This window comes from Dermacentor albipictus, chromosome 9 (assembly GCF_038994185.2).
Source record: "Dermacentor albipictus isolate Rhodes 1998 colony chromosome 9, USDA_Dalb.pri_finalv2, whole genome shotgun sequence".
NCBI lineage: Eukaryota > Metazoa > Arthropoda > Arachnida > Ixodida > Ixodidae > Dermacentor > Dermacentor albipictus.
The window spans coordinates 124534991-124560934 of NC_091829.1; the positions used below are offsets into that span (position 1 = coordinate 124534991).

Below are 25944 nucleotides of genomic sequence, written 5' to 3' on the forward strand. Positions count from 1 at the left end.
GCTATTTGATACCTTCGCAAGCACTGATTGCCGAGCTAATGCACAACGCCTTCTCGAGTTGCGCATTCAGAAGCCCAACGAAAGTGTTTCCATGTTTGCCGAGGACATGTCTCGTTTGTTTTGCTGCGCGGATCCCAACATGCCTGATTTGAAGAAGCTGAGCCATTTCATGCGTGGCGTAAAGAACAGCTATTCGCTGGTCTCGTGCGTAACCTGCCTACAACAGTGGAAGAATTCATTAAGAAAGCCACAGCAATCGAGCTGGCGCTCCAGCATCGTTGCCGGCAATACGAATGCCTGACTAACGATGCGCCTGCAGGAGCTGCAGTACTGACAGTGACAGGCGAGATCTCGCTGTGTCAACTGATAAGACATATTGTGCACAAGGAGATTGCGAAGCAAACTGCGACACCGAAGGAGTTTGTTGTTACTTTAGTCGCTGAAGTTGTGCGCAAGAAATCCAGCAAGCATTTGTATCTCCTGAGCTACTCCCCAAACCGTGTCACGCGCATACAGCTACGCAGACGCTGTCCATCGCCTGCTTTCTACCCTGCCAGTACAGCAGTCACCTATTGCTGCCTGGATACAGAGGGAGCATTTCAGGCGACCCCAGCTTCGCAGGACCAGTGTATGGTGCACTGCTGATTGTCGACCATTGTGTTTTCACTGTGGCGAACCAGGGCACATTTATCGTTTTTGTCCTCATCGCCAAGGTGGCATGTCTGTATTGCGTGGCTGAGAAAGAGCGCGAAGCAATACAGCCGCAAGTAAAAAAAAAAAATGCTAGGAGATGATGTCATCCAGCCATCAAAAAGCCCTTGGGCATCACCAGTGGTACTCGTTACGAAGAAGGATGGTAGCGTGCAGTTTTGTATCGATTATCGCAAGCTCAATCACGATACAAAAAAAAGATATGTATCCCTTACCATGCATCGACGATTCCCTCAACAGGCTACGACATGCATGTTACTTCTCATCGATGGACTTAAAAAGTGGATACTGGCAAATAGAGGTCGATGAGTGGGATCGCGAAAATACTGGTGTGTGAGGCCTGATGTGCTCTATGAATTCAAAGTTCTCCTTTTTGGTTTGGGTTCTGCCCCAGCCACATTCCAAAGGCTAATGGATACTGTTCTCCCACACCTTAAGTGGAAGACTTGCTTAGTGTACCTAGACGATGTGATTGTTTATTCTGCCACATTTGATGAACATCTCAGACAGCTATGGTCAGTTCTTCAAGCCATACAGTCCACTGGGCTTACCTTTTAACCTTAAAGTGCTACTTTGGCTATGAAGAACTACAGTTTTGTGGTTATGTTGTAAGTCACACAGGTGTCAGACTTGATCCTGATAAAATCGCAGCCGTCGCAAAGTTTTCAAGGCCTACGAACAAGAAGGCAGTCAGATGCTCCCTGGGCCTATGCGCATATTACCGGCGATTTATTGTGGGTTTTGCACGCATCGCCTCACCGCTCACCTGCCTAACAGAGAAGGTCACGTTTGTGTGGGGCAAGGAGCTGGAGGCGGCATTTAAGCAGTTGCAGCACCGTCTACAAACTCCGCCTGTTCTTTCCCTTTTTGGCGTGCATGCGTGGACAATGATCCACACCAATGCCAGCAACATGGGTTTATACGCCATCCAGAGTCGTCACTTATGCGAGTAGAAAACTGTCACATGCTGAGTCGAACTACACCACAAAGAAGGAACGCTTGGCTGTAGTATGAGCAGTTACCAAGTTCCGCCTGTACATATACAGCTGCCCATTTCAAGTCATAAGTTACCATCATTTTCTCTATTGGTTGACCAACATGAAAGATCCATCGGCACATTTGGCATGCTGGAGCCTACGGCTTCAAGAGTACGACATGACAGTGGTCTATAAATTGGGAAGGCAGCACATAGATGCTGATTGCCTTTCCAGATCGCCGACCAAGACGTCAGGTTTAGATGACGAATCTGCAGGCTTTTTAGGAGTTGTTGATGCGGCCACCATCTCTCAACAACAGCAAGAGGCCCAGGAGCTTGCTTCACTAATTGATTTCTTAGAAGGCGGCAGCACAAACAAGCCCAGATTGTTCTCAAGGGACCTGTCATCATTCTGCACACGCAACAGTGTTCTTTTTAGGAGGAACTTCTCTTTAACAGGGAAGAGATATCTACTAGTCCCTAAAACTCTCTGCGATTAAATTTTGCAGCCCTGTCACGATGAAGCTACCTCGGCCACCTAGGCTACACAAGAACATTAGCACGGGTCAAGGATAAATACTACTGGCCATGGCTCGCAACACAGGTGAAGCACTACGTTCGAACATGCCTTGACTGTCAGCGACGAAAAGTGCCACCGACGAAACCTGCCGGACTATTACACCCCGTTTCAGTGCCGGAATCACCGTTTGCACAAATCGGGATGGACATTTTGGGCCCATTCCTAATATCTGCTGCCTGAAATAAGTGGATCACAGTCGCGACAGATTACCTCATGCGATATGCAGAAACCAAGGCACTTCCGAGCAGCACTGCAGCCGAGGCCGCACAGTTCTTCATCGGAAACGTTCTGAGGCACGGTGCTCCAGCGGTCATCGTAACCGACAAAGGAACTGCGTTCACGGCTGAACTTTTGTGAACTGTACTCACGCTCAGTGGCATGGCATACAGAACGACGACAGCCTATCACCCGCAAAGCAATGGACTTGCGGAGCGCCACAACAAGACTCTCACAGGCATGCTGTGCATGTATGTCGATGTGGAACACAAGAACTGGGACCAAATATTACCCTACGTAATGTTTGTCTATAATACGACTCGGCAAGAAACCACAAGAATGCGCCATTCAGTCTCCTCCACGGTCGAGAAGTGGCTACAATGCTGGATGCTATGCCTCCTCATGATTCCAGCGATTCTGAGACTGACGCCACAGATTTTGCAGAGCGCGCCGAAGAAGCAAGACAGCTCGTGCATGTTCGCATAACTAGCCAGCAAGACCCTGATGCCTGATGTTACAATCAACACCATCGATGCGTCGTCTACCAGCCCAGCCAGAGTCTGGGTTTGGGCTCCAGTACGCTGCCAAGGCCTCGCGGAGAATCTTCTATGCCGATACTTTGGACCATTCAAGGTTCTAAGATGCCTTAGCGACGTCAACTATGAAGTCGTTCCTGATAGTCTATCCTGCTCGAGGCGCCGTCAGGACCTGCCTGAGACTGTGCACGTGGTGCGCGTGAAACCTTATTTTTCTGAGTGACATGGACACTCTCTGGTTGGCTGTACACCGGATGCTACCCACCGAGCATTGGGATGATGCTCCTTCTGGAGGGGGGCAAATGCCACGATGCTATCTGTGCCCAACCACGTTGACGATGAAGACGATGACCTCGAGTGTGCAAGCAAGGTGCTAGAGAAGAAGAAGCCTGAACTGAGCGCTTGTTCTAATTGTCTCAATTAAAATACCGCTCTCCGCTATTGTCTCAAGTGAGCCGGGACAATATGTGGTATCGCTATAAGTGGACTGCACTGTACAAGGAAAGAGTGACATAGTAGTCATTGCCTAGGCTGTGTTTTTTTAAGTATGGGTAGCGTTTCTGGAGGGGGTGAGTGTAGGTGACAACTTGTGTTTTCTGCACTGAAACTCTACACGAGTCATGAACTCTGCATTAAAAGACTGGGTATGCTTTGTGAGGCACGCATAGCAGGTTTCAAGATTAGTTTCGCTAATTCGTATCATTGTAGCATTAATTTTATCATCCTAAAAACATTTTTCTTGGGATCTGTTAGAAATCCATCGCCGCTTTTTCAGGCTTTTCTTCCTCAACCAGTTGGCCCTACATTGACATAATTCGGCAGAAGCTCTTGAAGCCTCCCACATACTATTTTCAAAGGAGGGATAACGGTAAGAAAATGGGAAAGATTTAGTCCCATGCCGCAATATTCCAGTCATCCCTTTTCCACACAAAATATATGAGTGGAACAACTTAACTGATGCTGCTGCTATTGTGTCCAGTGAGTTGTTTGCCTCCTCACCCTATTGACACCTGCATCATATGTAGTCATGATTTAGAAGTGTTACAAAAGTATGCCCAGTGCACCTTTCATCTTTTATTTTTCTGTATACATTGACTGATACTGTTCTATGTTGTTGTTTCCATAATTTTTGTTGTATCTTTAGTTCATCTTGTAATGTACCCCTGCTATAACTGTCCTCTTGGTCCATGTAGTGACCTTAACAAATTAATCAATAATAGCTCAGTCCACAAGTGCAGAGTTGTGGTTGGGCCATTTGCTGAGTCCATTCAGTTTTCAAATTTACTGATGGTCACATCGATGAGGTTCACTGTTGAAGTTGCAGTACAGGTCATTACAGGGCTAGCTGTTAATGGAATAATGCTACTGTATCAATATCCAGCAAACCGTCAGGAGTGGTGCTGTAGGTTGCAAACAGTGTTGCACTGCAAATGCTTGTACTTTTCTTCCCAGCTTTATGGAGGTGCGACGTCCAGCCTGGTACTGAGTGCCTTTGCAAGGCTCTTCACGCACTACCTGCAGACTTTCACTGGATTCACGCTTGGGATTGAAGACATCCTGGTTACCGACAAGGTGTGTGCCATGATCGTTTCTTCTTTTTATGCTGGTCTTGAGTGCCAGTTTCATACATTTACGTCATCTCTTGTAGCCTGGGCTTTGCGTTAAAATGTGTGATGTTCTGTCAGGGTAAGTGGCTTACAGTGCGTGAGATGTGTTCTAATGTTCAGTTCCTGGTGCTGTGCTTGTACACTTCTTGAGGGGCTGTGTGGGCACTTGTGCTGGAAGTGAGCTTAATTTTTTTTTACATCATTTGTTGCTGAAATTTTGCGTAACTCTTTGAATATGTCATTTGTAAATGTCTGTGTGAAATTGAGTGATTTTCTTGTGACTACACTCGAACCCGACTATATCAAACCCATTTACATCGAATCATTCTATACATCGAACAACTTCTGGACACAGTGTAATTACAATGAGTATATATAGAAAAAATTACACCTACATCGAACAAATATAGCAGTGACTCCCGATATATCGAACGTGAAGCGGTGGAAAAGTGCCCCCACAAGTTGGCTTTCCCTTGCGATGGCGGGGAAACCCGGCGGCGCAGCTCCATCCAACCGCTCTCCCTACTGTGACCTTGCTGACCGGACGAGCTGTCGACATCCCCCATGCAAAAAATGATCCTGGCCCACCCGCAGTGCTTGCTCAGACAGCCAATCAGAGGCTTTTGTGCCCTCGTCGTGCAAGATGGTGAAAGTGCGAGTTGTCTTGTTGCTTTTCTGGTTCATTGTGTGTGTGCCTTGTGGGCCTTCTCCTGCAGTGTCGCCGTGATGAAGTGGCAGAATTCGCCTTTTGTCGTGAAGCTCAAAATCATAAATCGGGTCGAATGCGCTGAGAAGTCGGATGTCCCCGCAGCGTGTGAGATCCCGAGGAGCACTCTCAGCACGATCTTGAAGAATAAGGGGGAGATTAGGGCTAAAGCGGCCAAGTTCGCGACCCGATGCCCGTGGCGCTCAACGTGTATGCATGACCGTGTGCGAGTGGTTATATGAAATCGCTTCAGCCGTGCCGGCTTCCACGTGCTCGGTGATGATTGTAAATTCTGATGAATGCGACGAAGCCATTGCCGGTGTTGCCGAAGTTTGAAGCGAGCTGTCAGAATTTCTTGAAGCCGTTGACAAATCAACGGTGGATGAGTTTGTGAGTGCAAATGATAGTGTCGCGACCATGGGAGAGCCCGAAAACGGAGACTACATTGCCGACATCGTACCGAACACAAGTGAAAGTAGGCACAATTAGAAAAGCAACGACGGTCCTTTGCCCACATCCTCTGAAGTGATTGGTGCGCTCGCACTAGTCCGGTGCTTCTGTGCGAATGCAGAAGGTTGCGGCCTCAGCTGCTCCAACTCCGTTTGACAATGTGGGGAAGTGCGTGCGTCACAGGCAGCGAAACTGCCCAAGAAAATGCAGGACTATTTCATGCGAAACTAAGCTAGTTTCATCAACATAGTGATCTTACATATGGTATGTGCTTTTATGATGTCCAATTATTTAGCAGGCTTATATCGAATTAGGCTCTATATCGAACTGATAGGCGTATTTTTTCGAGTTCGATATAGCCGGGTTCGACTGTATTTCTAAGCAAAGGTGACCTTGGCGTGTAGAATATAGATTTCCTGCTGTTTCCTCCTGTAAAAGGGCTGGGACTCACTTCCGCCATTTTTTTCTTTTTAGTCTCATGCCTTCGATACACCTGTACCGGCAAGAAATAAATCTTGTTAATATTCTGTGTGTTCTTGCAAAACCTACATTTCGTAAGCTTTTCACTCCAGCCGTGTTGAGCTCTGTGTGCTGCTTGCCAAGTAACAGATGTTGATGAAACATGCAAGGTACCAGGTGGGTATTGCAGGGTGCAGGAATAACCAGTCGGCTTGATGAGACACTTGTGGAAAACCCATGGTGACTAAAGTGCTAAAGGCCATTTTAATTACAAGGCCAGCCTCCATTAGCCCTCCTCGGTGCCCTGACATCCTATGCAGGCTGACAGGAAGCGCAAGCGTATCATGAAGAAGGCCAAGATGCAAGGCGATGCGGTGGCTGTCAAGGCCCTTGGCCTGGAGAATGAAGAGGAGCTGGATGCTGTCCAGCTGGAAGACCGGCTGAGGGCAGCGCACATGGCACGCAATGACCGACAGATGAAGCAGCTCGACTCCAGCATGAAGGGCGTCACCGACGATGTCAACAACCAGATCAACAAGTGGGTGTCCCCTTCTTTTACTGGCACACCATTGCGGTCAGACCTCATTCATACGTCTTGGGGGGGAAAAAAAATGCGAGACAAGACGTACTATCCGTAAAACTGTATGAGTCGAACTCAGTAAATGCTTGAAAGTCGAAACATTAAAGGGCCCCTGAAACGGTTCGGACAAATTTTGTAGGCGCGTAGGGTACAGCTTAAGTAGAACATTCGCACCACAATTTAAGTGAAGCGTTACGTATTAATGGAGCTGCAAGCGATTAGAAGTTACCCTCCTCCCTAGCTATGCTTTTCCTCCTCAACTCGTTCGCCGAGCGAGCGGCGCTAAGCTCCGCCTTCACTGGTTCAGCGTCACGATGCGACGTCACATTGTTCACTTCCGGTTGTTTAGGAGCACGCCCCCTCCCGCGCGAGACCTCTCCGCTAGCCGCTTGGCCGTCGACCGAGAGCTATCGAAGCAGCGTGCGTTGCGAGCATTCTGTCGTAGCGCCAAACGTGTATTCCGGTAACCACAGGCAAGCTGGTCATTTCGGCAAATGACTGGAGGCATAAACTTAAGCTGATGAAGGAACTTTAGAGTGGACGTACGTGAGCAGCCTGATCGGTCTGCACGGTCCAGACACTTGCTGGCGCAGCGCTTAACCAGTCAAACAAAGCGCTAATATTGCTCTAACCAAATGTAAAACATTTTAAACATTTATAAAAACAACGTGTTGATGATTACACTCCTGCGAAAAATACACACCAGCAGCAAAGAAGAATACACTTCGTTGCTGCTACTGTGTATGGTTGAGCTCTGTGCCACCAGGTGGCTGCACCGTGCAGACCATTCACATTTGCCCTTCTGCTCATATCGTGGCTCATCCCGGCACAGTCAAGCGGCCAGACCCTGTCGCCTTGCGCTTGCGTTTGCGTTTGCCCCAATGCCGGACTCGCGAAACGCTATTGCGTTAGTAATCTTCCGGTGTAAAGTGACGGCCACAAACGCGCAAATCCTGGCACCGATCGGATACCGGCAGTCTGACGCAGCAGCCAGTTCGCTTGTATGCTGCCTTGCAGAGGGACACAATGTCGCAGCTTGACATATTGCCAGTCACTAGGTTTGCAGTCCACAAGGCAACAAAGTCGAAACATAGTGCTCGCGAAAAGACTGAGATCGACTCTGACCGCGGAGCTCGTCAAAATGGAGTACGTTGTAACACAAGCAGACGACACTTGCTGTGTGCCGGAAGTGCTGAAGTGTACTGAAAAATTGTTCTTGTGCATTCTCTTTATGTTACTTTCTTTTTATAAAAACAAATGAACTAACATTCCAACTATTATGAAGATTATTTGTTCACCATAAAGTTGGAAAAATTAACAATCACGTGGCCTGGTCAGCCATTCGCATAGCTCACCCCACTGATGTCATATGGGTGATTTCCGTCATATGGGTAGAGGCGGCTTGAAATTCCGCCGAGCAGCTTGCTGCGATCAGCAGCGATGTGCATTTTCAAAACCTTATAATAAATTACACGCTTTACGCATAGCACTTAGATGTGTCAATTAATGATCAGAAGGACCTACTCTAACGACACAGTACGTTTGTAGAAAATCGTCAAAATCGTTTCAGGCTTCCTTTAATAGAGATAGCAAAGTACAGGAAACCTCTGTTAAGTCAAAGCCTTAAAAAGTGATGAAAAAAAACATCGAGAGAAGTGTCGTTTTAAAATAAGCGAAATCACGAAAATAGAAGCCCGCTGGCTGCACATAGACCAAATTGAGCCTTTCCAAAATGCGAGCAGCAATATTTTTAGTCTATTTCACATGCATGCACCGTAATGGAGTGACTACACCCAACGCTGTCGCTGGCATTGTGCAAAGACAGCATGTTTGGCAAAGTCAAAATGATTGATTCTAACGCAATACTATTTGAAGCCATTTATCTGAGCATAACTGCTTCCAGACATCCAGAAAGCTGACACTGCTACTTTATGCATCGTAATGAATTGCCGAGAAATTTACTTGGAAAACTGAAACTGAACTGTGGAAGAGCGCAATAGTCACGCGCAACAGACAAGTGACACGGCATTTACACCTCACCATTGCGTGAGCATCCACCCGCAATCTGACTGACAGGCTGTGGGCATGCTGGCTTCTATTGAGCGCAGCTGGTGGGCTGATCTTGCCTTCTAAAAAGTGCTGATCATCTTGCCCAAGGTCACAATTAATGCACTATGACCACGTTGATGCATCACTGACACCGTCCAAAACGAGAAAAAAAAACTTCGGCTCCCAGATTACAAATGATGTGTGAGGTCACAACAAAATGGTGGCAAGCAGACGAGCAAGTGCGCACAAGCACTGATAGACAGAAAGTAGGGGAAAAGATAACTTGGTACGGCATGGCTCGGCGAGCAGAAGTGGCGCTGCCGATGCTGCCCCATTGCCTTTTTCCTGGTATTGTCGAATTCGAGATTTCGAGATATCTGAAGTCTGGGTCCAAAATCTTTTCGAGATAGCTGAAAAACACATGAGTTGACATCACCACTGAAAAAAAAATTTTGACTTAGCCGATATCTCGAGAAGCCAGAGGTCGAGTTTAATGAGGGCTTACTGTATTAGACTATGGCCACCAATTAAGCTCAAAAGCTTTGAATCCATCAAAGTTTAAGTGGCAAAATGTGAATGTTGCACTACAAGTATTCGAATAATTTACTGCAGAAGGGCTTCTGGCACATGCCAAGACATTGACAGAGCAGCAGAAACGGTGAACTTTATCAATATTATCTTTCGCTGGTGGTCAATGGTAAATGTTAAAACGCTTTAGAAGGGCTTTCAGATACATGACCCTTTTCAAGAGCCAAGGAAAGCAATGGCGAAAAAATCTAATTTTTTGAGAAGTTTACGAACTGGCTAGACATATGGATTGCACCACGTTTTGACAACGGCGTTTTCACTCGTGAAACGGTTAATGCCTTGTGTCTTACCTCCTGTGGGCTTTTGGAATTCTCTCACTACTGCCTTGAGGAACTTAAGATGCGCTACGTGCTTCTGGAAAAAATTCAGACCGATTTACTTAAGGTGAAGGTTGGTCAATACAGACAACTTGTGTAAGGCAAAACTTCGTTTGCGAAATTCGCTGCCAGTTCTACGAACTTAAGAACTCGGGCTTCCTCAACCGAGCATGCAACAAAAGCAGAACTTTGATAAAGCCTTCAGCATTAAAGTCACAGATTCTGACCTGGATTCTTTGTCTTCAAATCTCCGAGTGATCACATATGCAGCTGGGTTGCTTGTAAAGCACTGAAATGTGAAGAATGTAAAAGAAACCTTGTAGTGGCTAAGAAGGTGGAGGAACCGCATGAAGAAAATAGCCTCATCAATATTCTAATAGAGGTGGTCTTTGTTTTTCAGCACCAGTTGTTGTAAGTGCTATGATGTATGCACACGCAGTAATAGAACAACTTCTCTCTGAGGAACACTGCCTTAGGTTCTCGAAGTTAGAAGACCAGCGCACTGCTCTGATATGCTTAACAATAAAGGTCTTACCAGAATTTGAAGACTTTGACGCATGTCTGAATGGCCATAGACCTGAACAAGTCAAGGACCTATTGCTGCATTCAGCGGCAAACATTCTTCTAAATAACATGTGCAACAGGAAAAACGACCTTCTGTCAGCGTCATCTCATAATGCGGAATTTAAAAAAAAGGAAATTAACTGTCCTGTCCAAAAGTTAGGTTATTTTCATGGCTTTCTGCTCTTTTCTACACTTTTGCTTGGGTAATTTGCTGTGGTTCTCATGTTTTTGGATAATCTTATAATTGCAGTTTAATACATTGCCGCTCAGTGTGTTGCTCGTATTTCACTGTGCATGTGCATGTTTGTATATGGAGTGTTTATTGCTTTGATTTGCTTTTGCAGTACTATATTTTCGAAAGGAACCAAGTTCCTAATTCTAGTCGCTTGCAGTTATTTTCAACAAATATGTTTTGTGCCTATCTGTATATTGCTCGAAATTTTGTGCATTTTTTTTTTTACTGCAAACCATGATTGCTTTGCTACTTGATGAATCACGTACACACAAAGGATGGCTTGCATTGCCGACAGTTGTTCGTTGCTTCATTGCCTTGCAGATGTCTGTTGCAGTGACCTGTCTTTCCCCTATATGTGACGTGCTCCAAATCTTAAGTCTGTTCATGAGCAGATAGAGCTTCTCTGTGTCTTGATATTTAAAGGGTATGTTTGTTCTACAAGTCTGTGGTTTCTACCTGGCAGTTTAATTTTGTCACCTTGATGCTTCATTAGTTTTCTTTTTTTCATTGTCTGCATTTTAATATTGTGTTATTTAATTATGATGCCTTTGAATGCCCTTTACCAATAAACCGAAATTTGTTTTTTGGTTGACGGCTTTTAATTTTGCTTCATTCTGGAATTTTTAGCACGTAATAAACAGCCCCGTGGGAGTAACAGTCTTAGAAAGCTGCAGTGGGTACTATTATGCATTTTGCATGAAGGTGATGAGCTGCTGGTGTTGCTTCCATCGCAAATTCACGTGGTGTGTGCCGCTGAATCAGAAGCTGCCCAAACTGCACTGCAGAAGTTGCCCCACGTTTTGTATTGCAGTTATTCACTCACCTAGAGTACTTCGTCGACCTTACTATTTTAAAAAGTGCACTGCAGCTGACCAGGCCCCTAGCTCTTTCACAGCAGGTTCTTCCTTTCTTTATAAATGAGCGCACACCTATCATTTTTTTCATGTTTGTATAGTGGTCACACTCGCGCTGAATACAGCGGTCGATAGAGAGGGACCAAACTATCCTAAAGAAGTGCGGCGGTGGAAGCGAGGAATGTGACCATCCGTCTACGGATGTGGTGTCACTCACATAGAGCGCAGGCCTGAAGTTTTTAGGAGGTGTTGGCTAAACACACTAGGAAGAAAAAGCTTGTGTGTATGCGTGTGCGCAGGGAGGGGAGTAGCTCTACAAAGGCCCAATAAAACATTCGCAGGCATTCCTGCATTTTCTTTTTTTTTATAACCATATCTTTTTTCTCTGCTGATAAAGTGATGTCTTCCGAGTGGTATCCAGTCTGAAAGCGCATTGAACAAAAGTAGCCCTATGCTAACAATATTTTAGCATTATAACGTGGCAATGACATTTACTTGCAAAAAAATGGTGTAAAGCATATTTGATGATTGCGAAACATTATAGAGTGTGGTGCAAGTAATGTTTGAGATTAACCGCTTGTCGCTGAAAAAACAGATAATGTTTCTGGTCAGAAAATGTTTTATATATGTGACACCAAGTGACTAGAATTGTGAGCGAAATTCAGAATTTGTATTCAACTACAATGTCATTTATCCAATGTGAAATTTTGTGAATTTGCCCTGCGATCGTGCTTCATTTCAAAAGCTGCGTAGGCTATCATTTACTGATGTTACGAGGTTTTGTGACTCATTCATGAGATATTTTCCCCGGCTGCGAGGGCTGTGGTGATGAAAAATAAAAATGAAATTCTGTGATTTTATGTGCCAAAACCACCATATTTTATTTATTTATTTATTAATGAATACTGCGATCTTGTACACAAGATCATAACAGGTGGGAAACATTGTGTGAGATACAGAATTACAGACACAAAGAAAACAAAATTGCACATAGAGATTCAACAAGAGAATACAGCGACAAGGTCAGTTAACAGCAATCAATTCAAATGCTCTTGAAATGAATGTAATGATGTCTGTCTGACAACATCATCCGTGAGGTTATTCCAATCAGTGATGGTCCTTGGAAAAAAGGAATATTTAAAACAATTAACTCGCGGATTTAATGGTGTTATAGAAAGAGAATGGCGATTTCTAGTTTGGTACCCCGAGGAATAGGTAAGGATATTGGAGGTGTCAACTTTGAGATTATTATTAATTAATTGATAGAAAAACTTTAAGCGACATATGCGATTTCTGTTAGGAATAGAGGGTAAACCGCTTTTCTTGAGGAGGGCACTGACTGATGCTAGCCCGTAAGTGTTATATATAAACCTTACGGCTTTCTTTTGGATTCTTTCAAGTTTATTTATGTTTACCTTTGTAAAAGGGTCCCAGATAATTACTGCATATTCTAAGATTGGTCTAATAATAGTGTTGTAGGCAAGGAGGCGTGTACCAGGGGTTGCTAGCTTGAGCAAGCGTCGTAAGAAAAAAAAGCTTTCGGAGAGCGTTTGCTGAAATATAGTCGACATGCCTGGTCCAAGAAAGGTTATCAGAGATCCATAGACCTAGATACTTATATTCTGTGACTTCGTGAAGAAAATTATTATTAGCAGTGTAGTAATATAGAAGAGGGAGCTTTTTAAGTGTTATTCTCATAAATACGGTTTTTTCAAAGTTAATTGACATTTGCCACTTCTCACACCAAGAAACTATTTTTGCAAAATCATTATTCAGCCTAATTTGATCATCAGTCGAACTTATTTTCTCATACAGCACGCAGTCGTCGGCATATAACTTAACACGTACTGACAGGTTTTTAACAATATCATTAATAAATATTAAAAACAGTAGGGGGCCGAGGACGGATCCCTGGGGAACACCAGAATCGACAGGAACGTAATTGGAGCAAGTTTTATGAAGTTCGACAAACTGACGGCGATCAGATAGGTACGATTGTATCCATGTTAATATCTGTTTATTATTTATAATAAAACTGAGTTTATGAAGTAGTTACTTGTGCGAAACCCTATCGAAAGCTTTTCGAAAGTCCATAAAGATAACATCAGTTTGTTTTCCTTCGTTGATTGCTGTTGCAAAATCATGGATTGTTTCGACCAGCTGAGTGCATGTGGAATACCCTCGTCTGAACCCGTGTTGAACATCTGCCAGTACATTATGCTCGTCGAGGAAATTAGTTAGATGCTTATTATTGATGTGTTCCAATAATTTGCACGTTGTCGAAGTTAATGAAATAGGGCGATAATTTTCAATACACGTCTTCTCTCCACTTTTATGCAAAGGCTTAATTCTAGCAGTTTTCCAATCGCACGGTAGAACGCCTTCTTTCAATGATCGAGTGAATAGGACACACAAATACTTTGAACACCACTCTGCATACTGTTTAAGGAAGGCATTCGGAATATCATCTGGTCCAGGTGATTTCTTAACATCCAGTTTTAATAATAGATTAAAAACACCCTCTTCAGAAATTATAATATCAGGCATGGAAGGAAGGGACATGCTAAAAGGTGGGAGACGCCCGTCATCTTTCGTGAAAACTTTCTTAAAGGTGTTATTAAATGCTGATGATACCTGGACATTGTCACTTAAATGTTGTCCATTTATAATAAATGCATCGGTAGAACGAGAAACTGGTGCAATTGACCGCCAAAACTTTTCAGGTGCAGTTTTTATAATATTCGGAAGTTTTTATTGTAGTATTTTTCTTTATGATTATGATTATATTATGTCATTATATGATTATGACCATATGATTATGAGGTACACCATAATGGAGGACTCCGGATTCATTTTAACCATGTGTGGTTCTTTCGCATGCACCTAAATTTAAGTATATATGTGAGTGTTTTTGTATTTCTCCCCTATCTGTATGCGGCTGCCGTGGCTGGGGTCAAATAAGTGACCTTGAGCTTAGCAGCACAGCGCCACAGGCACTATGCTACCACATCAGGAGGGGATATAGCAGATACATTAAATATACAGCATTTGTTGTCTTCGTAATGCTTTTGTTCATAGAAGTAAAACTAGAAAAAGATACAGACAGTAATGGGAGAGCACCGTGCTGCACGAGGCGCAGTGAGAGTGTGAGAAAACGCATGAAAAGGAAGCTATTCTATACACCGTTTTTTCGTGGGTGCCACCATATTTCTACGCAGTGGCGCCCTCTATGAGCACTTGGCATGCTGGCTTGGGCGGGCGCTTCGTTTGGCATGGCAGGTGTACGCTCTGCGCTGGTTTCTGGTGTTTGTTCTCGCGCTAGCACGGTCTATTTAGTGTGATGTGGCGTCTTCTTTGTGGAAAACAGTTCCTTGAGACGTACTGAAGTGGTTTAAGTCGGTATGGCTGGACTTTCTGCTGGCATTGAGGTGGACAAAGTACGCAGTACGATGTGTGCGCGCATGTTTGATCCTTCAATCAGCCTCAGAGATCTACTGTATATCTATGAAAGTTCCATTCACTAATGTAACCTTATTACTGTAGTATTATCTTCTAGTTCTGAGCTGCGGTTTAGGAGCAATGAAACATGCGCGGCGATCATAACAGCATGGGTACCGTTCTGCTATGATAGGAGCTGTGCTGTTATACTTAGAAGCGTTCAAACTGTTAGCTGCAGGTTACATTGTGTGAGTACTTGGTTCGGTGGGTGAGGTTACCACCCATGAACAAAATAGTTTTGGTTAGTAATAACAGCATACTTTTGTGTGAACTATACTTGTCCAGCAAAGTGACCTTTTACGAATTGCTTGAGCGTCCTAAGCAGTGGTAGGTGCTGGATTAAGGATAGCTTCGTTCTGTAAAGCGCTTGTCCAAGCATGCGGCATCAACTTTTATAAATCTATAAACATTGTGCGGCATGACTATTCGAAGTCGTATGGCGGCGTTAGCACGTTTGCTCTTTCTTTTTCGAGAAAGTGGGTGACAACCGATTTTTTTTTTCGGTTGTGTTTGTTCCATTCTCTATGACACACTCGCAGGTATTACGAGAAGAAAGGGGGCTAACTGTGGGGTCTGATTATTATTAGTCATATCATAAGAAGCCAACAAACACTGACACCAAGGACAACATAGGGGAAACTACTTGTGCTGAATAAATGAAACAAGGAAACGATAAATTAATGGAAATTAAAGTGGATGAAAAAACAACTTGCCGCAGGTGGGAACCTGTGGCAAGTTGTTTTTTTGTTGTAAATTGTTTTGTTGTAATAGTTGTTCACTATTAAGTGAACTAGCGATACATTTATGCTGTAGACTTAAACATCAAGTACAATCATCATCACCATCAGCCTGTTTTATGTCCACTGCAGTATGAAGGCCTCTGTTGTGTCGGCAGCGGCAGGCAAGTGGGGGCCCACGCCCAGCGAACGCGCGGCGAGCGCCGACGCAGAGGGAGACACGGAGCTAACTGCTCCTGATGAAAACCGGAACGAAGACTGAGCCGACCCGCGGCCGTTTATTACTAATAAAGACTTCACATGCCAGATGACACCTCCTGATTGGTCCAAGCTCGTCACATGACAGAAGGGGGGTGCGCCATCTAGCTAAACTACTACGAAACATAAATGTATGATAACACAGAGATCTGACAGGGGGCGACACTATACTACAGCCTCTCTCCCGGAGCAGCGATCTCCAGTTACCCCTGTCCTACACCAACCAATTCCAACTAGTGCCCACGAATTTCCTAATTTCATCGCTCCACCTAGTCTTTTGTCATCCTTGATTGCATTTTCCTTCTCTTGGAACCCATTCTTAACCCCAATGGCCAACGGTTACCTAACCGGCGCCAGAGTTCCGGCGCCAGGTTACCTAACCGGCGCCTAACTCGACAGAGTTCGGCGATTAAATGTTGACAGCGTCGGTTTCCATTTGCGGCCTCTCCGGACCCAGAGATTCTTAGCACCCTCTGCTGCGTTACAGGTCTGACCGCTGCCTTGGTCAGGTGCTCCGTAGCCGACCAAGCGTTTGCTGCTGAACTTACAATACATGCAATTTAGCAGTTGTGGATACATGCTCGTGATCTACTGGAGTACACAAAAAGGGGGGCATCTCAGTAGGCACATATCATCAGCGCGTTTCGGAGATCTCTGCAACCCATTTAATAAATCTTACGTGCCTAAATACTTCTTTGATTCACCCGCGATAGATGCGTTTTCCTGATCGTGATAGGTAACTCAATATTGTTACGTAAGAAGACGCAAATGAAAAGCTATATACAAGTATATTTACAACGTAATACTTGGCCTAGAGGCAACAGCCCGCGCTCGCTTCCAATCGTCGTCTTCGTCTTCTTCCTGCTCAGCTCTTCGTCAGTGGGAATATACCCCGTAGCACTACCCCCGGCGGCAAAAGCGCCGTCCCGGAGCGACTAAAGGCTGGACTCTGAAGCAGTGTAGTAGCTCTTGAGCCTACTGACGTGCACGACATCACTAGACGCCAGAGTAGATGACGAGGTTGAGCTCACAGGAGCAATTTCATAAGTCACAGGCGTCACCTGGCGCAGCACGCGGTAGGGTCCTGTGTATCGCGAAAGGAGCTTTTGTGAAAGTCAGACGTGACGAGAGGGCTACCACAAGAGCACGAGCGCACCAGGCGAAAACTGTACGTCACGGTGGCGGGCGTTGTACTGACGCTGCTGAGTGGTTTGCGAGTCCGTCAGTCGAGCACGGGCAAGCTGGCGTGCATGGTCGGCGAGAGCGATGGCGTCGCGCGCATACTCGCTTGTTGAGATCGAAGTAGGAGGAAGTGCCGTGTCAAGGGGCAAGGTCGGTTCGCGACCGTAGAGCAGATAAAAGGGGGAAAATCCGGCGGTGTCGTGCCGGGAAGAATTATAAGCGAATGTGACGTAAGGAAGGGCAATGTCCCAGTCGCGGTGGTCCTTGGAAACGTACTTTGACAGCATATCGGTAAGAGTACGGTTTAACCGCTCGCTCAGGCCATTGGTTTGAGGATGGTATGAGGTAGTCAGCTTGTGTTGAGTGGAGCAGGAACGTACAATGTCGGCGATAACTTTTGAGAGGAAGTTACGACCACGGTCAGTGAGCAGCTGTCTCGGGGTGCCATGAAGGAAGATAATGTCCCACAAGAGAAAGTCCGCGACGTCAGTGGCGCAACTGGTAGGGAGAGCCCGCGTGATAGCGTATCGGGTGGCGTAGTCAGTTGCGACGGCTACCCATTTGTTCCCAGAGGATGACGTGGGAAAGGGACCGAGGAGGTCTAATCCAACACGAAAGAACGGTTCCACAGGGACAGTGATCGGCTGGAGATGACCGGCAGGTAGCACCTGAGGTGTTTTCCGACGCTGGCAGGTATCACAGGCTGTAACATTGTGTCGGACAGAGCGAGCGAGACCAGGCCAATAGAAGCGGCGGCGGACGCGGTCGTACGTGCGGGTTACGCCAAGATGTCCTGCAGTAGGTGCGTCATGCATCTCAAAGAGCACAGTCTGTCGTAGATGTTTTGGCACCACAAGAAGAAGATCAGATCCGTCAGGGAGGAAGTTCCTTCGGTACAGAATGCCGCCCTGGAGGACATATCGGCGAACGGATGCGTTGGTAGGTGTAGAGCGCAGACGCTCGATGAGTACTCGCAGCGATAGGTCTCGGTACTGCTCATCGGCGATGTTAACGAAGGCAGACACAGAGAAAATGCCGTCGGCAGTACTACTGTCGGCGTCGTCAGGCTTGTCTACCGGGTAGCGAGACAGGCAGTCAGCGTCCTTGTGTAGTCGGCCAGATTTGTAGGTGACAGAGAACGAATATTCTTGGAGGCGTAAGGCCCAGCGACCAAGTCTTCCTGAAGGGTCTTTCAATGAGCATAACCAACAAAGCGCGTGATGGTCTGTGATAACGGAAAAGGGTCGGCCATATAAGTATGGGCGGAACTTTGCAACCGCCCAAACTAGGGCCAGACACTCACGCTCAGTGATGGAATAGTTGCGCTCCGCGGGTGAGAGGAGCCTGCTGGCGTAAGCGATAACACGGTCGTTGCCGCGCTGGCGTTGTGCCAGTACTGCGCCAATTCCGTGACCGCTGGCATCAGTACGAACTTCGGTAGGCGCAGAAGGATCGAAATGGGCCAGAACGGGAGGCGTTGTGAGAACGTCGATTAGATGCGAGAATGCAGAGGCGTCGTTAACGCCCCACTAGAAAGGGGCGTATTTTTTCAAAAGCTCGGTTAGTGGTCGTGCTATGGCCGCGAAATTTTTCACGAAACGGCGGAAGTAGGAACAAAGGCCGATGAAGCTGCGCATATCCTTGACACACTTCGGAACAGGAAAGTGCGTAACAGCATGGATCTTGCCTGGGTCCGGTTGCACTCCGTTCGCGTCAACGAGATGCCCAAGGACGGTAATCTGGCAACGGCCGAATTGGCACTTCGATGCGTTCAGCTGCAGACCGGCGCGACGAAAAACGTCCAGGACTGCCGAGAGGCGCTCGAGGTGCGTAGCGAACGTTGGGGAGAATACTATGACGTCGTCCAAGTAGCACAGGCATGTGGACCATTTGAAACCGTGAAGAAGGGAGTCCATCATGCGTTCAAAAGTGGCAGGAGCGTTACATAGACCAAACGGCATTACTTTGAATTGATAAAGACCGTCCGGAGTTACAAAAGCAGTCTTCTCGTGGTCGAGATTGTCCACAGCAATCTGCCAGTAGCCAGAGCGGAGGTCAATAGAAGAGAAGTAGCGAGCACCATGGAGGCAGTCAAGGGCGTCATCGATCCGTGGTAGGGGATACACGTCCTTTTTGGTAACCCTGTTAAGGTGCCGATAATCCACGCAAAAGCGCCATGAACCATCCTTCTTTTTTACCAGTACAACCGGTGACGCCCATGGACTACATGACGGTTCTATGATGTTATTGGCAAGCATTTTGCGAACGTCAGCGTGAATAACTTGACGCTCAACCGGTGACACTCGATACGGGCGGCGATGAATAGGAGGGGCATCGCCGGTATTAATGCGATGTTTAACAGTTGTAGTTTGGGCCAAAGGACGATCGTTAAAGTCAAAAATATCGTTGTAGGAAAGCAGAACGCGGTAGAGCTCACGAGCGTGCTCGGACGGCATGTCGGGCGCAGTCATTTTCTGTAAGTCGGCGATGGTGCAAGTTGTCGACTGAGATGGTAGAGGAGGATCGGCTGAATTGCTGTCTACCTCAATAGATGCTATTGAGTGATCTTCGAATCAGCAAAGTTGGGCCAGAGACATCCCACGTGGCAGCACTTGTGTCGTCAAGCCAAAATTGACCACTGGCAGGCAGACGCAATTAGCCGTAATAGATAAAACGGTATGAGGTACCGTGATCCCGTGTGGAAGGAGGACGTCTTGTATAGGAGCCGCGATATAGTGACCGTCGGGCACTGGTGGGGATGACACTAGGTCAACGTAAGTCAGTGCCGTAGGTGGCAAGCGAACAAAGTCGACGGAACTGAGGCGACTGGGGTGTGGTTCAGCGGGATCCAGAACAGGCAGGTCAAGGCGGAGAGTACTGGCGGAACAATCAATGAGAGCAGAATGTGCGGAGAGGAAGGCTAAGCCGAGGATGATGTCGTGGGGACAGTGGGCGATGACTGTGAATAGCACGACTGTTGAGCGATCGGCGAAGGAGACGCGGGCGGCACACATACCAATTACGGGGGCTGTTCCGCCATCGGCGACACGGACAACAAGCGTCGTGGCGGGCGTGATTATTTTTTTCAGGCGGGTACGAAAGCCCGCGCTCATTACCGACAAATGCGCCCCAGTGTCTATGAGCGCAGACACAGAAACACCGTCGACTTGCACGTCAAGAAGGTTCAGATGAGTGGGCAAAGTCAGTAGAGGATTTGGCGGCGTAGGGGGCAATGCAGCGTCACCTCGAGGCGCTGCATCGTCTAGTTTTCCGGCTGGGAGCGGCGTCCGAAGGGAGTCGGCGAATAGGAGCGACGGGGCTGGGGAGAGCGAGATTGTCGTCGTTGGGGCGAAGGCGAACGAGAATAGGGGCGGTTCGTTGCAGGAGAATCGGTGGCGGCATTATCGGAGCGTGCGGCATAAGGACGAGAAGGGCCACCCGAGGGGCGAGAATAGGCAGTATAATAGGCAGACTTCGACAGTGCCGAGAAATGTGCCCGATGCAACGGCAGTGAAAACAAATGGGCTTGTCGACAGCAGTGCGCCATTCAGCTGGGTTGCGGAAACGTGGTGGGTAAGACGATGCGGGATGGGGCGGAATCGAAGAAGCCGGATGGGTATCAGGGTGATGGGCTGAGCAGATGGTGTGAAGGCCCATGTTTTCGAACTCCTGGCGGACAACTGCCTGGATCAGGGAAACCGTGACTGCCGGTGCGTTGGTGGGGCTGGAGTCGAAGGCAGCCGGATAGGCGGCCTCAATCTCACGCCGAACGATCTTGGTAATATCGCCGGTGTTGTTGGGACGAGGAGCGTCGGCACAGGAAGAAGTCACTGGGGTGTTGGGCAGACGGGCAAACTGCTGATCGATACGTCTGCTTTTAGCGAGTTCCAGGCGGCGGCACTCTTTGATAACAGCATCCACCGTCGCGACGTTGTTGAATACGAGCAAGTTGAAGGCGTCGTCGGCAATGCCTTTGAGGATGTGGGATACCTTGTCTGACTCAGGCATGTGTGCATCAACTTTGCGGCACAGAGCCAGGACGTCCTGAATGTACGTGACATAGGGCTCTGTTGACGTCTGCACACGGCCGGAAAGCACCTTCTGCGCGGCAAGTTTGTGACCGTAGGGGTTGCCGAACAAGTCTCTGAGCTTTTGCTTGAACGAATCCCAACTGGTGAGCTCCTCTTCGTGCGTCCGAAACCAAACTCGAGGTGTGCCACCGAGGTAAAAGACTACGTTGGCGAGCATGATAGTAGGGTCCCACCGGTTATTGCGGCTGACGTGTTCGTACAGGCTGATCCAGTCGTCGACGTCGTCCCCATCTTTGCCCGAGAATACGCCAGGATCACGAGGAGCAGGGAGAGAGATGTAGGTCGTCGAAGTGGCAGGAGGGGTCGGAGGCGGCTGAGTCGAATTGTCATCGCCGGGAGCCATGAAGCTAGGCTCGACGTACCGTCCACTGCGAAGCTCCGTGACGAGGTACAGGGAACGTCCACCTCCACCAGATATGTTACGTAAGAAGATGCAAATGAAAAGCTATATACAAGTATATTTACAACGTAATACGCCGCACTTGGCCTAGAGGCAACAGCCCGCGCTCGCTTCCAATCGTCGTCTTCGTCTTCTTCCTGCTCAGCTCTTCGTCAGTGGGAATATACCCCGTAGCAATATAGAACAATTTCTAAACGCCTCTGGCCTCGCATTATGGATGCAAAAAGAAGTAGTTCCCAATAATTGATATTTTTTTTATATTTCCAGTTTTCAATTCTTGCGTCCCTGCTTAACTTAGTCGTTTACGTTACGAGACACAAGATGCTTCCTTGCAGAACATCTACCTTAAAAGGCCCCTCACCAGGCCCCATAGTAAATTTCGGTTGTATGCTGGAAGTTATGTGCCCTTTAAGGAGCGTTCAACCGCAAGAATTTTTCAAATTGGTTCATTAATAGCCAAGATAGAACTATTTCAGTGCCACAAACCCATGATTTCATGAGGCAAGTGCCACTGCCAAGAGCTACGCTGTCTCTACTTGTCCCCCGTCTAGCTTTCGCAAGCGAAATTCCTTCCCTGCGTTCTCCCATACCGCACCTTGAGGATTACATGAGATACCGTATTTACTCGCATGATGATCGCACTCGCGTAATGTTCGCACCCCTGAATTTTGTTGTCAAAATACGATTTTTTTCCTTCTCATGTAATGATCGCACCCGGAACCTGTCACAGCGATATGTCATGTGCCAAGTCTAGCTAATGATGATCGCGCTTACCATCTGTTGAATGCTACGCAAACGACTCTTGAAGACATATCAAGCGGTCTGCACGCACGCAACATTCTTAAGCAGATGCCCCCATTTCATTCCTTTCATCACTTTCCACACTTCCGTGAAAAAAAAAAAAAGGAAGCTACAGCCAAACTTGCCTCGGCTTTACTATATGTAGGTTTCATAACGGTTTTGGTCAACAACAACAACATAAAGGGCGCCTTTTGATTCTTCTCGTCTGCTCTCGTGGGCACAAAACAAATCGCAAGTAGCAACAATAGTGGCCACGTTACACCGATATGTTAGAAGTGTACCTTATTCATACGCCGATGCCTGTAACGCAGCTAAGATATTTGCCCACCTTTAGCGGATACGTGCCGTATTAGAATAGCAGTGAAAAACAAATGCCGCAGTTTCCGCAGCATGCTCGCCATGTGTTTAGATGTCACTGACTGCAGCTAAGCGCGCCCATCTCTGTTTCTGTCCCCTCAAAGCAGAAATGACTACGTTATTGTCGCAAACTTGCTGATATTTACGATATTATTCATTACTGATATGGAAGAAACTGTTTCAATGTGCATAACGTACTCACGAGAACAAAAATAATCATGTTTGGCGCGTTCGGCTTGCTCCGCCGGCCGCCATTTTTGTTTTGGTGTCTCGTACTGACAGCGGCAGCCGCCTGCCTGTCATCTTGCAGCAAATGCACGATGAGAAAAAAAAAAAAAATGTTTTTTTTTTTCGTGGGAAATTTAACCTGCATAATGATCGCACCCCTGAATTTGCATCAATTTTTTTGACGAAAAAGGGCGACCATTATGCGAGTAAATATGGTATATGTCATGAGCCCCGCCTACATTTTTTTTTTCCCTCTTGCTTTTTAGCTGCTTGGTGGGCTTCTGTTGACAGTGTCGCGCACTAGCTGCTGTGTTTGTCTCGATTTTGCACGTTGTGCACAAGGACACATGACTAGCAGAATAAGTCAGCGCTACACGAATACTGAGGGGACACAAGTGGATCACAGAGCATAATCGCATGCTGGAACACTGTAGAAAATGGCATAGTTGCAGTGTCTGTGCATGCGACTGCATGACATGGGAACATGCAGACGAAATGGAAGTACATCTCTCTTGCTGCAGTGTGGAGTAAAACAATGGCTCGCAGACATTTGGTTTGTTGGTTTTATTATTTCTCTAAACCTTAATTTGTCTATTGATGCAACAGATTACACAGATAACAGATGTTGCCTTGAACGAGAAGAAAGAGGGTTAACTGAAGGGCTCGATTTTTATTTATCATATCGTAAGAAGCCAACAAACAAACACACCAAGGACAACATAAGGGAGATTATTTGTACTTAGTAATTGAAATAAAGAAATTATAAATTAATGGAATTGAGAGTGGATGAAAAAACAACTTGCCATAGGTGGGGTCTGATCCCACGTCTTGCGCATTACGCTAGATGACGCCTGTGCCAGAAAGAATGTTCCACGCCCGCCGCCAAGGTTTGTGAGTGTTGGCGCTGACTAACACTCCCAGGGTCAGTTCTCGTAGCAACTCATAAATACCCTGGACAATGGATTGGGAAACAGCGCTGCGGTAGCTCAATTGGTAGAGTATCGCACGCGTAATGCGAAACACGTGGGATCGATCCTCACCTGCAGCAAGAAGTTTTTTCATCCACTTTCAATTGCATTAATTTGTAATTTCTTTATCTCAATTAGTAAGTACAAGTAATTTCCTCCGTGTCTTTGTTTGTTGGCTTTTTATGAGATGTTGGGCTGCTAAGCACGAGTTCGTGGGATCAAATCGCGCCCACGGCAGCCGAATTTCGATGGGGGCGAAATGCGAAAATGCCCGTACACTTAGATTTAGGTGCACGTTAAGGGACCCCAGATGGTCGAAATTTTTGGAGTCCCTCACTACGGCGTGCCTCATAACTAGAAAGTGGGGGACTCCGTAACTACATTAGAAAATTTTTATGAGATGTTGCCTTGAATAATTCTCAAAGTCACGAGTCACTAAGAGCGACATCATAGCAAAGACACATGTATGTAGGCGTGTGTATACGTCATCCCTGCAGCTTGGAGCGCAGTGCCAGCGAGGAGAAGGGCAAACAGCGTTCAGTTTGAAATTGCAGCTCTTTCCATGGTGTGTAGTGAAGTAACACCTAGCAGACATAATTGTTAGCGTGCATTGTATGCACGGCGCTTGTCAACTCAAAATGGCCAGACCTGGTGAGGGGCCCGTCAAATGGCAAAGACGTGTGATACAGTGTCAATTTGTACTAGCTACTTTCTGTGTTTCAAGTACGATGTGCTTAAGTCTAGAGCTATGCCCCGTATACCGTAATACTAAGTTAATTTTTGCAACAATAGAGCATGCGTCATACTGTCGAATGCCTTACTGTAATCTGTAAATACTCCTAACGTTAAAAAACGCTCTTATAGATTGTTCAGAATGAATTCTTATATTGAAATTCTGCCATTTTAGAATGTAAAAGGGCCCAAATCTTGGGTAGAATGGACTTCAGATATAAAAAACTTGCTGTTGCTTCTAATGAGTGTCAACTGGATTTCTGTTAGCGTTTTATAAAGCATCCACTTGTATTTCAAACATAACATTTTCTAAAAGTTGCTGTATATTTGCACTATCTGAAACTAAGCTTTTTCTGCAATCTAAGATCTGGTTGCAGTTGGTCCTGCTTAACGCATGGGTGCATATAGGTTAACATCATGGCCACAGCATAACCCATTGTGATGCAGGTTCTTTCCTGTAATTGTTGCAGGTGGTTCCCTGAGGCAGAGCCTCTGAGAACTCAAATGAGGACAAGGCTGTTTCTTCCAAAATGCACACAATACTTTAATACAACAAACGAAAACAGAAAAACATAAGATAACCACTCAATGAAAAACTCATAACCAGAAACAAAACACATTAAGAACAATAACAGTAGCCACAGCTCTTGAGTTAGAGGCATATTATGAGTGCGAGTGTGCACGCAACAGTTTGACATGGAAGGACGGAGAAAAGGCGGCAAAAGAAGTGGTGTTGGTCTCACCACAATGCGACAATGTCGATGTAGTTGGTGATAGACAATGACCAGAGTGCAGCTCCGGCTTGGAGAGGGGACGTAGGCGGCTTGGTGGCATGGGCAGATGTAGGTGGCGTCTCGGCCAGGCAGCTGGGTGCAAACTCGGGCCCGTAGCCCAACTGCTTGCCCTGTGCCTGCAGGCGCAGAAGTTCACCGGCCTTGGGTGGAGTAGTTTACCGGCCGTGCTTGGGAAGAGTAGCAGTGCCTAGGGAACAGGATGGCAGGAGGCCCCAGTGGGGTGAAGCCCTGGAGGCTCGGGTCCGGAACCTGACGGCCTATCTTCAGCTCCTGGTCCTGTGGCCAATCTTCATCCTTGTGTCACTTCCTCGAACTCTCCCTGTCTTCCGCCAGCGTGCTTCGTTTTTCTGCCACTCTAGCCGATTTATCTTTTCCTGATTGGTGCCTTGGAAACTCCGTGCACTTTCCCAATTGGGTAATTTTCCTTTTTGTATTATCTTATTGCATCGTGCGTTCGCATGCTTGATGCT

At 46.6% G+C, this 25944-nt stretch overlaps 1 protein-coding gene across 1 annotated transcript in view; it reads left to right on the forward strand.

The window, feature by feature from the left end:
- Positions 1-25944, forward strand: part of Polr1A (RNA polymerase I subunit RpI1) — a 304676-nt gene that overhangs the window by 149492 nt on the left and 129240 nt on the right. The window contains exons 14-15 of the mRNA XM_065452564.2: positions 4472-4591; positions 6562-6779. Of these exons, the coding sequence (XP_065308636.2) occupies positions 4472-4591; positions 6562-6779 (338 nt within the window). The remainder of the gene's footprint in view (positions 1-4471; positions 4592-6561; positions 6780-25944) is intronic.